Source organism: Nesoenas mayeri, assembly GCF_963082525.1.
Source record: "Nesoenas mayeri genome assembly, chromosome: 8".
Classification (NCBI taxonomy): Eukaryota; Metazoa; Chordata; class Aves; order Columbiformes; family Columbidae; genus Nesoenas; species Nesoenas mayeri.
In genome coordinates this window covers 20,934,757-20,947,196 of record NC_137554.1, presented here as the reverse complement: position 1 = coordinate 20,947,196, position 12,440 = coordinate 20,934,757, and the positions used below count along the sequence as shown (strand labels likewise).

Below are 12,440 nucleotides of genomic sequence, written 5' to 3'. Positions count from 1 at the left end.
TCACTCATGGTTCACAAATGTCTGTACCCTGCTGATAATCTATTGAGATTTTAAGCCTTCACTTATCTACATGTGGCAAGAATTTGCATTGCTTGGAAATTTCCAGCTTCACACATGGCCTGAAAATCAGATCTAATGTTCTCAAAATGTAGATCGTGCTGCATTTCCCAATGTCTGCAGAAAGCTGATCACACAGCCCTGGCTCCATCTTGTCAGCTAAGTTTCACTACAAAAAATCTAAAAATACATTAAGTACTTTCTAATATTACTTTTTAACATAAGCGGTTACTATAGCTGCTGCAAGTGTGTTGCAAGAAAGGGTAAGAGGTTGCATAACTGCTTCTATTCAGCTGGGATATGTGCATCAAAAGGTCAAAAAGCCTTGGGATGTAATTGTTTCAATGTTTGCCTTAGAAGATATTTCATAAAAAATTTCAAAAACAACTTCAAGAACTCAAATGAGAAGATAATCTCCTCCTACTCCAAGAAGGCAACAAATTTAGCAGTTAGGAAATCCATCTGCAATGCAAAGTTCAAGGAAATGCTGCCTAAAATTTGAGAAACTAACAAATTCCAGGTTGCCAAGAAAAAACTGCATCTGAGCAAACTGTGAGTCTGTTGTTTAGCGAGAGGGTGTTTAATAGTACTGACAGCCCACCAAATAGCATGTGTTTATCATGTGGAAGTGAAGTAGCTTTTTATACCCTTTGCACAGATGTAGCTCCTTCCTCTCAAGAAGCATCCAGGGTTTGTGTTCATTAATTTACATACCACTTATATACAGGAGGTAGAACAGTACTCTGGAAATAAAGGCAAACCAGGGCACTGGCAGATGTACAAGGCTGTGTTTTCTTGCCAAATACACAGTGCCAGAGTCTGAAGTGAAAGCCCAGTTCCCAATAACCCTGCTCTAGATATCAACCCGACCTTCCACCCAAACACACCAGCAAGACCGATTTTAGGATTAGTTTCTTCACTTGCTCAGTGTGGCTACCCGAATCCTTGATGGACACTGTGGCCCCTGTATTTCTGAATAAATCCACAAAGTTCTTCAGTGTCTGCAAACTGGCCTTTGAAAGGGGTAGGGAATTAAAATAAAAATAATTTTAAAAAATTACTTGATGGGAAAGCAAACAGTTGAATGTGAATAAGCATTCCCTGTACTTCTGCTGTCACTTCGGTAAAGTTGCTATGGCGAGTGCTGTGCTTCTGTTCTGCACCACTTCATTTGCTCAAGTATAAAACTTGGGTCATTTAGTGTAATCCTGATCTCCAGAACAATCTTGTCTCTTTGTTTTGTTGAACAAACTAATATTGTCTTCAGATAAAGGGAGAGTAATCCTAAGTGTCAGTGGAAGAATTCACTCACCTTCCCCTACAGGGTGGTTTGCTCAGCCTCTCTGCACGTCCCTACTGCCTGGAGCAGCGCAGTCTGATTCCAGGGGATCTCAGATGAATCCTTCCTGGGACATTCCTCAGTAGAGGTGTGAATTCATCTCTTACGTATAGCACAGATGTACTGTGCTGTTGTAACTTCCTCAGTTCCTTCCTGTTAACAGCAATATACCACTCCGTAATTAACACAATCAATACATTGCCCAGTAATTAACATCACCCCCAAGACCTCCAGTGCTCATTTAGCCCACACTAAATCCAAAACATTATTTGTGAAGATCCTGGCATAAGAGAGGTTGGTCATAGCAACTCCTCGTTCCCATGGAAATTGGCAAATACTAGTGAATTATCAACATATTTCAGTAAAATTTCAGTGCAGTCCTAAATTCATCCTTATTTTTGTGCACTCTCCAAATATTCCTACATAACAAAGTTAAAAAGAAAAAAAAAAAAATCACCCAAACCCTATTTTTTCAAGGTCTGTATAGTATGTTAAAGGCTATTTTTATATCAACTTCTTCCATCCTACTGACACTCTTAGCTGCAAACTAACTTTGTTGCCGAGTGCAGCATGAGAAATCCCTCACCAGCACCCAGTACCAAGTCTCCAGCATCACTGACTCTATCACAATCCCTGCCATCCATCATACATGAGGGTTGTTTTTTTTTCATAGAGCACATGCAACACAACCACAGGTTTTTAGACTTGCTGTCCTGCCTGAGATAAGCCAACTACTCCCAGGTTTCTCATCCATAAACTAGGTAACTACACGAGTCTACCAGCAGTCAGGGCAGGAAGCCTAGCGTTTGTGGTCTCACACCCTTGTCAAGGTCTCAGTTCTTTCAGTCTGTACTAATTCATCTTTGATTTGCATACAATCCTTGAAATGTTTCAACCTACGTGCTGCTCTATCTTCCTATTTTCAAATCATGGCCAAGATCTTTGTCAATCTTTACCAATATCTTTAATATGTCAACAGTGTTTAAGTAGCAAGTTCACCTCTCCACCTTCTCACAGGGCATTTTTATTGTAGCAACACTCCCCAAAACTACTCCTAGTAACTGTGTATTTCCATCACCATGTACAAACACTGAATAAATATGAAGAACAATAGCTTTACCCACAACAGCCTTGATGGGTTACTTTTAATTAAAATCAGTTTAATGATTGATAAGCTCTAGTATATCCAGCAGCAAATAAGTGGTTGACTGTTTTCAGATACAGTGAAAAAACTGAAGTAATATAACTACATAAGCTAGCATATTCAGTTAGTTTACTGGTTGTCAATGTAGGAAAAAGTGAGGGTTTAAACATGTAAATTGTCATGACCAAGAGCAAAAATTAAATTAATATTTGTAGGAATCGGGAAGTTCAACTACGCAGACTTACAGAACCATTGCTTCCAACACTTACTCTTAATCTCTCATAAAATTACTTTTGACATACTTCCTACATCAGAAACCAACGACCAAGAGCTTTCAGTATGAAATTAGTATTTAGGGGAGGGGGTGTCCCATACATAAGCTCAGTACAGTTGTTACTTTGCCATGTTTTTCACTTGTGCACCTTACGCAAATGGAAGAACACTGCAAATACCTGTTTCCTGGTATCCTTCATTTGCTCTTTGAGCTTGCAGAGGCAGCAAAAGATAATCCAGTGTGTCTGCACACACATTAATGAAGACATCTCTTAATAACAGAAAAAAAAAAATGCATCCGCAGCTGATTTAAGATTAGCCGGAGAGAAAAACGGTTTCATTCAACATTTCATGGAAAATACAAGAGTGAGTATATGCGAGTGTGAAATCCTAAAGTTTTAAGCAGATCCTCCCTAGTCCTGCACGTATCTGCCTTGGTCACTGTCAGCAGGGATGTGGTGCTGTGTGAAACAGCTGCTGCATCCACCTGCCAAGTGCTGGAGGGAGGAGGAGACAACACACAAGAGGGAGCGTTTCCTCTTTTGAACTGTTATTTTATTTTGTAGTAAGATCCACGTAGTATATAAAATATAACAGAAGAAAACTGAACAAAGGCTATAAAATAAATTGAGTTCAGATGACGAACCACTACAGCTCTGCTTTTGTGGTTTTATGCTGATGTCACCAGAAATCATGTACTGCTTGTCTTTTACTTTTACAGTTCTCTAGCGCATGAACCTACATAAGAAGCTGATATGTTCCAATTAAGCTATAGTTATGTGATAGATGTAGAGGAAAAAAAAATGGCTTTCCTAAGCCACAGCTGCCCTTGACACAGGTTACAATGATGCCTAACTATACCATATGCACATTACATCAAGAACCTTGAAAGAGCCTCTGAGAAAATGGGTTCACATTAAGTGTTTTAAAGAAAAGTCATAAATACTGCACTGTACCAACAGTACCTCCCAATGTCCTCCTTATGCCTGAGGAGCATTCATGGTTTAAGAAGCTACTACATAGATGACACCAAACCTAGAGGTAGGTTATAGGCAAAGGTAAGTTACAGGCAAAAAAAGAAAAATCCCTTTAGAGCCAGTCACTGCACAAACCGCCCAGCAGCAGGCAAGGCAAAATGTCAGACTCGTTCCTCCCACCTTAAACATTGCTCACACGGTGCATTTAATTTCTAGTGTCATAAGAATGACAGTGGATCCTCAGCTGCTAGTAAATGCAGTCATGTCAAGAAAATAGCTTGAAGTTATTCAAGCAAAAAAAACCTGTCGCTGTGCAAAACTGGTTCACTAGACTTTTACCAACTAGACCTCCAAATTTAGAATGTGACCTGATGGCAGAGAATGAAACTGTTTGTTTTCCTTTTGACAGGGGAAATACTCTACATAATCAACAGGAGAACATACTGCTAAGCCTACGTGAAAGGAGTCAAACCAGCTTGTCTCAAAAGGTTCGAGAGACAAGAAAAAAAAAGCTGAGAAAGGTTTTTAAAAAAAAAAAGCGCATCCCCTTTCCAAGACGAAGTTTTCCTTTTTTAAAAGTTACTGTACCAACCAAGCCGCTAAAACAGCTTGTCTTTGGTACCAGCTGGGATCAACATAATATTGGTAACACGTAAATTTCAACAGGGATGAGAAACACATCTGCAAGTACAACAGTTAACAGCAAATTAAACCTAAGTTTTAATGGTACGATGCCTTCAGGTCACAAAATGCGGACAAAATTTTAATCTTAATTACCTTTTATGCACTATTTGGTGATAATCAAAAGTAACAATGCTGAAGATTCATTTTATTTCTACGTCCAAAGGAAAAGGGGAAAAGGTTAAATAAGTGTTCTCCAATTTGTTCTCCACTATATGTACACCCACACACATACACACACGCACATGCACACACCCCTCAAACTGCACTGACATTTCTTTTTGACCAAAAGAGTAGATCCTGGGAGTAAGTGCAAAATGCAAAATCAACTGACAGAAAATGCTGAACAAACAGCATCATAAAAATACAAAATATTTATATTACTGAACTATTAACAGATGATGTTCTCTGTTTCTTTAAAACTTTGGAACCACATAGCTGATTTCTTAAATCTAGTCCATGCCAGCTTCCAGAACTATTAATGATTTAGTTAGCTTCATTCTTTGATGCTTCATCAAAATTTTCTACGAGATCTGAAAGAGATGGAGATATTTAATACAGTAATGCCCAGCAAGATTACCCTCATAAGTTTAACAAAAATACATATATTACAGGAAAAGTCATGTAGTTCTTATCTATACTTATGTACACCATTTTTATGGGCAAATTTCAAAGGCCTTTAGAAAATGGAGTTTGTTTGAACATACACAAAAAACTAGAAATGCAGGTCCCTTCCAACCCCTAACATTCTGTGAACGCTTTGGAGAGTGGAAGTTCTAATATGAAGTGATTAAGATGTGATTTTTAGAGGTGCTATACTAGCTGCACTTGAGTCTTGAGCCACCAGTATTCTTTAAAGAATAGCTGAAGTCAGGCACGCACTAACTGTTATACTCCAGATAACAAAATTCAGGAGAGAACTGAATTTTTATGTAAGGTGACAAAGAAATAAACCAGTGCCAGAGCATGAGGAACTCAACCTCTGGGCGCACCGGTTTGTTGTTTTAATTAATACGCCATACTCATGGATACAGAAGAAGGTGGTGACTGACAGACAGTTATTGGTTGACAATTTAAGAACTTACAATATTTATGTATTGAGAAACTTTCAGACACTGACATAAGCTTTGTTTCTTCTTCTACATTAATAAAAACCCCCACCCTAGACCCTGATTTAAAGATAACCTCATGACTGTCAACCCTGTCATTTTGCAGCGCTTAAACCCTATTTGGACATTTAAAACACCTATTAAACCTCCCTGGAAGTATTTAAACCTATTTTTACTTAAGAATTAAGCAATTTGCACAAGGTAAACCTTTTTTTAACAGCTGGAATTCAAAGCCATCAATGTTTTAATGCTACCTAGCATATGAAGCCTTGCTTGGCAAGTCAGAAGTATAAGCACATCAAGGTCCAGATAATTAAATGCATGAATTGTAATATTTATACATTAATGGACATTAAGCATGTATGTGCATACCTGGGACATCATCATCTTCTTCATCAATATCTTCAGATTTTGGTGCTTTACTATCCAACACTATAAAAAGAAATTTGCTGCTGAGTTCCCATTACACAGAAGTAGGGAAAAACCATAAGACAAAATAAAACACATAGCATACAGGTGAACAAAATAAAGCATTTCCCCAATGCCCAGTAGTAACAAGCACACAAATGACTGGGCATCAACAGTCATCAGCATGGCCAGAAGGTCTACTGGTGAACATTCTTATAGCACAGTATTAGCACAGCCATTTTCAAATGCTTAAGGGTATTAAGGCAGAGCTCGAAAAGATCAAATGATACAGGGAAAAAAAAAACACTCCAGCGTGACTAAATCTTTTAACTGAAGTCATGTGTTTCAATGCAAGAATAATGCAGTACCAAACAGGGACCAACAGATCATATGATTCAATTACCAAGGAGCCACAACTGTTGGAAAAAGTTATTTCCCTAGAGGGTCCTGCATCAAACTTAAGTCTGTTCTAAGTCATGGAACATGCTACATGTAATCTAGTGAAATACAAGAACCTAAAAAAAAAAATCATAGCAAGCATGTATTGATACCATGGTTGTATCACAGAAATATGTTTAAGATAATCCATCTTTCCAGATTTTAAAAGGTATTTTACATATTAGAGAAGAAGGAAAAATAAACCCTTTACTTTCAACTGAACTCCAAACATCAAATATAGGTGAAATTAAAATTATTAAAAGGAATAGTTATTTATGAAAACACTAGAACAGGTACATAGTGTATTTTCCAGTTCCAAATACAGACAGTTGCAACATGTCCAATTACAAATTCTTTTAATGGCCATAAAAGTCTAAACTGGAACTGCCCCCAGACTCAAGTTTCTTAACTGTAAAATTACAGTAATAGTTATACTATGTATATATACACACACCCCATGCTTCTAGAAAATTAAAAATCATACCAAAACCTTTTTTTTTTAATTTTGAATCAAATATTTGATTTTGAATTAATATTTAAGTGCCTTGGCTTAATTCCAAGTGGAACTAGAGTAGAGGATAAATAACACATTTCTTCCTCTGTATCTACACTAGAAATACGTTTGGTATGAACAAAGAAAACAGAATTGATTCCCTGACAAAAAGAACCTGTTGAGTTTTCCAAATAAAAAGATGAACTTGCTTTCCTAAGTATTCAGTCAGACACAGTTGGATACCTAGAATCACAGCATGCCTGACTTACTAAATTTTAATTTTTTTTTTAAATCAAGGCCTGCCTATGTAGAATCTTGAATCAACAAAAACAACAACAAAAAAGTCATCACCCCTGTATTTCCACAACAGTGGCAAATAAATGAAAGCACACATGCCTTTTAAGTTACACATGTTGCTGTTAAGTTTGTGTTACAAGTTTTAATACTTCATGTGTTCTTTAAATCAGTGGTGAAAGATTCCCAAAAGACCTACCTTGTCTTGGGAATTGTTCAGCTAACTTCCTGAGACTTGTTAAGCTGTCAGCACCAAGCTGGCTTAAGATGCCTGGAAGCATTTCTGTGATCGGTTTAGCCTCTGCATGACCAGTAATTGCAAAAGTGTTTGCAGAGAGGGAAGCTTGAACCTTGGGGTTGTTGAAGTGAATAACTGTCCCATCATCTTTTATCATGTTCACCTGTTTAAATATATTAACAACATTTACCAAAGTGTTGCAGTATCTTCTTGAACAAGTATGATAAGTTATTAATGCAAATTTAGATTTAAAATATTAAACATTTATAAAACTAGTACTCCTCCTAGAGAATAATATAACCATGATAAAAGTATCTGGAATTAACATCACTTAAACTGGAAGTGAAATACGCATTAATGATAATATGGGTTCAGACATAGTATACTATATGAAAAGGTACAACTTAAGAGCTATGGTTACTTCATAAAATATACTTATCTAAATAATAAGTAATAAATATGCCAGGATTATATGTTACCATACCATTCATATGTATTTCTAACAAAGGCAAAAAATATACACAGGTTATTAGATGAGGAAGCATAAACAAGTTAATATCACAAATGTCTAGGAAAAAAATCCCAAACCTTCAGCTCTACGGCCTTTACAAACTAAAAGTTCTAACAGGAAAGCCTTGCCACATCAGTTTAAGACATCACTGTTCCCAGCTAGCTGTGTCACCTATCAGGAAAATGTTTTTGCAGCAGAGCTGGCAAAGGCAGCAGATTCACAGCTCGGTCTGCCTGCTAGAGCTGCCCAGGGCAAGGACACACACACCACTGCAAGTTTATGTGTCAGCCGCACTAGAACAGGCTTCTACACCTTCCTAATAATCCCATGATGACTCTTCAGTACATCATACAGTGATCCTGCTGTTTTCCTCTTCCCTGATCTTCTGAATCACCAAGAATTTTTTTACAGCCAGTCTAACAGCCTGATTTGCTTCTACTGTCAAAGTTTATACTGGCATATTTGTACAGGGCTCACTTTTATGTTTTTTAACTCAAAAGGAGACAGAGTAGAAAGCTAAAATAATTTTGTCTGAAAAAAGGAAGAACATTCTACCCATCCAACAAAACAGTACCAATAAACTTATACCACAAAACTTTTAAGTACTGCTTTTGGTAGAAGCTGCAAGGAGAAAATAGAAATTCAAGAACTAAAGAAGGGATCTAAAATATACAAACATGTACGTTTTCAATCTTCACATATAAGCAAAGTCAAAAAATGTTTTGCACAGGAAAACTATGTGTATAGCTTTCCTGAAAAACTAAAGTATGTCCTGCCCCTTGCACATGAGGAAAAGGTAAAGGCTTCAGGCAGTCATCCTCTGACTTAAAAGTCTCTTTTAAAAACCACACAGATGAGCTACTGTGTGACTCAACATTACCAGCCTCTCCAAACTACATCTACACAAAGCTTACCAAGGTCAACTTGTGCCCACCTGAATACATTGCTTTGATAGCTAGGCACATTGTATTGTCTTCCTTCACCTGAAGACATTGAAAATCTTAATAACCATGTCTGCGTAAAGATCTTATGCTTGCGGGAGGGGGCAGAGGGAATCTAAACCAAACCAGAACTGTGTATTTCTTTGGGTTCATATAGCTCAACATACATATATCAAGTTTAAGTAAACAGTCAAACTCAATTGTTTCTGTAGCAGAGGTATGAAAACTTACAGGCAAACCAGGCTTCTGCACTGAATCTGTATTTGCCTTTGGAAAAGAGGTATGCACTAAGCAACCTCTGGAAGTACCTTGCAATCCTGCTTAAATTAATTAATCACAGATTAAATACTCTGCTTCTTTAACCAAGTGCTACAGTAATATTGAGTTCACAACGAAGGAACACTTCCTTCTCCCACACACAAGCATCACTCTACAGTGTTACAGAAAATGTCAGTGTTTCCGTTCATATATTATATATATAAAATAAGATGTATTCAAGGAATACCTGAAACCTTTGTATTCCTACTTACATTAACACAGAAGCTGGTTCTGTAGAGTCTTTGCTGTGTTTAAGAACTGTCATCTCCTATGACTACCACAAACAAGTCCGGTAATTTTCATGATGCAAAAGGACCCAATATTGATAATACAGACTTGCAAGTCCTTACTCTAGGTCTTTTTATGATTTTCTTTATATTCTGCACCATACAATCCTTGCTATAGATGTGCCTGGACAGTACATGTGCATTTACTGCTCTTCTCTTCAATATGGGTAATGAAGTTCATGAAATTAAGAATTAGGAGAAGTTTTGTTTTGTTATGAACACAAGACACACATAAGCTTCTACAATCCATCTGGCCAGCAGAACCTTTCTGCTGCTTTCTTTCTCTAGGTACGTATGCACTCATTTAAATGAAACAATCGCATAACTTTATCAGTAACCAGGTCTAAAAAATGTTGAGGGGAAGAGAAAATGGCTGTTTAAAAAAGAAAAACCATCACCAAAACACCACAGTGAAAGTCATCTCAAACAGGAAATGTTTATTTTATCACTATACCTCTTCAATGCCAGCAATGTTATTTACTGCCAGTTTTTTGAGGGAACTCTGAAGTTTTTTGTCATCAGCTGTAGCTGTTCTGTGCACCACCTTCTTCTTTCTGCGAGCTGTTCCCTGGAAAAGAATCACGATAACAGTCAGTTTTTTCTCAAAAATCTCACAACACTTTAATTTTTGAATGACATATCACACTTTAAGCAACCCCTCTGTAAAAGTGATGAGAAAGCTGTGTAGTCAAAAATGCTTTTCAACTTATTTCTCTTCACCTACAGCTTTAACCATTGATCTCAATTTTAAGGGTTTTTTTAAGTGTAAAAAGACACTGAACAGCAGCAGTATTTTTCCCTTCCCACAAGCGGGATTATAAAAATATTATTTACTATTGAGCAATATAACTAGAATTTCCCCAATAAGTTGTTTTTTTTTTTTTTTCCCCAAGACAAAGCACAAATACATTGATTTGAAAAGGTGACGCATTTCTAAACTGTCCACAGACAGCAATTTTGGCACTGCTATTCTACAAAGTTTTGTACAACCCCGCCTATGGTTAGGAGATGAACACCCACGGTGAACAAACTACAGGGGATTCTTTTGCCATATTAGCTACCTGCTGGCTCAGAGGAAAGAAACAGCTCAGCATGGTCAGATAAGCCCTGGAGCTGGCACAAAAGAACTCCCCAACAGAGAGAAGAGAAAGGCAGAACTGGAACAACCGACAGGTAAGCTTAGCTTGAGTTTTCACAGGTCACAACAAGCCACTGAATTAAAAAGAAAGCTTACACAATGGTAACTACTCATCCAGCAGTTGTGAATGAAAGAAAACTGCATTTCAAGTAGCAGTACTACGATCCAGATCAAACAAGAAGTGTTTTCAGGCCTTAAACATATACATATATTTTCCTCTCTCCCATGAACTAAAGTTTAAGTTTTGAAAAACAAATTTCAGAGATGTTTCTCCTTCAACCTATGAATTACAGGAAACGGTGCATCTCTTATGTTTTTGTTTTGTTTGGTTGTTTTTTTTACCTTTCCTCCTATTCGGACCTGCGCTTGAAGTTTGGCCAGTTTTTCTTGGTTCATAGTGCTGTGTCTAAAGAAAGAGATAGAAATACACGTTAACTATAAAAAAATTAAGAAAAAGTTTTCTACAGACCATTTTAAAAGTACTCTTAAAATCAATATGAGTTTTTAAACTTACAGAAGTTTCACCAAAACAGTGCACCAGAGAAATACACAACACCAAAGTGCATTAGAGCCACAACACCTAAATAATACAAAGCGGTCAAGCAGCAGTCTGTTTAGCTGAAGCGTCTGTACCACCATGCGGCAAATCAACAGGCCATTCAATTTTGCATCAGTCTGAGGTACTAACTGTGAATTTCCCAGTAAGATGAGTTTACTGTTGGAACCATTTGACTGAGCTACTGACTCAGAAGGGATCCAAATCAGCACGTACAGCACGAGTGCACCCTCAGCACAACCCAGAGACTCATCACTACATTACTTTGAATACTCTTTCCGAATAATGAATCTCATACTTTTAACTACTAAGCCAGGTCCGAACCCACTGAATTCCATGTTTTGACAGATCTATATGAATCTCTTGCCACTTTATCTACTGTGAAGACTAGGAAGTTAGTCAAGTGGCTTCTCCAACAGGTCAGGTGGGACCTTCAAAGACTGGAAGAGCTGTAAATCTATAAGAGGTGATAAAAACACTTCAAGCCTTCCAGCACAAGGCCGGCATTTCCCAGTTCTGCCCCAAGACGACATCAGCGATGCCCTGAATTAAAGAGAAATCCCCTCTGGGTTTGCATTGTGTCGGGGAAGCGACAGGGAGGGGAACACGGGGCGAGCACGGCCGAGACGGTCAGCACCCGGCCCAGGGCTCCGCCGGGAGAAGGGACCGAGGCCGGCAGAGCCCTCGCTACCCATCCCGAAGCACGGGGAGCGGGAGGGGATGGAAGCCCCGTCCCTCGGGAGCCAGGGCAACCCCGCCCGGACGGGACACCGCGGCCGCAGAAGAGAGCCGCGGACCGCCCCAGTCAGCGCTACCTCCCACCGCACCGTGTCCCGCCGCGCGGCCCCGCTCCCCCGGCCTCTCCGCGGGGAACGGCCGGGGCCCGCGGCCCCGCCACGGCCCAGCGCGGCGAACGGCGACAGGACGGCGCCGAGCTGCCGCAACGCCCTGCTCGCGCCGGGAGGCGGCAGGTGTAGGGGTGGCCGTGCCGACAGAGCGGGACTGACAGAGCGGTACTGGCCCAGCGGTACCGGGGAGCTGCTCACCTGAGTCCGGCGGAGCCCCCGCAGCCCAACACGCGGTAAGAACAAGATGGCGGCCAAGGAAGGAAAGAGAGGCGCACAGAGAAAGGAAGCTTCGCGCCACGTGACGGCACCAACCCGCCCGCGGGTTGGCGGCGCCGCGGAGTCACATTTGCATAGCGGCAGGGGGCGGGGCCGCAGGGAGGCGCGGCGCGG

At 39.4% G+C, this 12,440-nt stretch overlaps 1 protein-coding gene across 2 annotated transcripts; it reads right to left on the bottom strand.

Moving 5' to 3' along the window:
* Positions 1 to 1,084: 1,084 nt before the first annotated feature.
* On the bottom strand, positions 1,085 to 12,394 carry BTF3L4 (basic transcription factor 3 like 4). Of its 2 annotated transcripts, XR_013922408.1 has the most exons (7): positions 12,249 to 12,372; positions 10,989 to 11,052; positions 9,963 to 10,076; positions 7,413 to 7,614; positions 5,953 to 6,012; positions 4,861 to 5,004; positions 1,085 to 1,549 (listed from the first exon to the last, which is right to left on the bottom strand). XR_013922408.1 is itself a non-coding variant. In XM_080348442.1 (6 exons), exons 2-6 carry the CDS (start codon positions 11,040 to 11,042, stop codon positions 4,958 to 4,960), a joined length of 477 nt encoding a protein of 158 aa, XP_080204568.1. In that variant the 5' UTR covers positions 11,043 to 11,052; positions 12,249 to 12,394; the 3' UTR covers positions 3,196 to 4,957. The 2 variants fall into 2 exon arrangements, 1 of the variants encoding a protein (XP_080204568.1); XM_080348442.1 differs by lacking the exon at positions 1,085 to 1,549 and having other exon boundaries at positions 3,196 to 5,004; positions 12,249 to 12,394.
* Positions 12,395 to 12,440: the final 46 nt, after the last annotated feature.

What these genes read in the sequence shown, in the direction of transcription:
- BTF3L4 (XM_080348442.1), bottom strand. Translation starts at nt 11,042, where the DNA reads ATGAACCAAGAAAAACTGGCCAAACTTCAAGCGCAGGTCCGAATAGGA. An exon ending in TGAACAATTCCCAAGACAAG is followed by an intron (nt 6,013 to 7,412) that starts GTAGGTCTTTTG and finishes TTCTTTTTATAG; the next exon opens with TGTTGGATAGTAAAGCACCA. An exon ending in AGAAGATGATGATGTCCCAG is followed by an intron (nt 5,005 to 5,952) that starts GTATGCACATAC and finishes CATCTCTTTCAG; the next exon opens with ATCTCGTAGAAAATTTTGAT.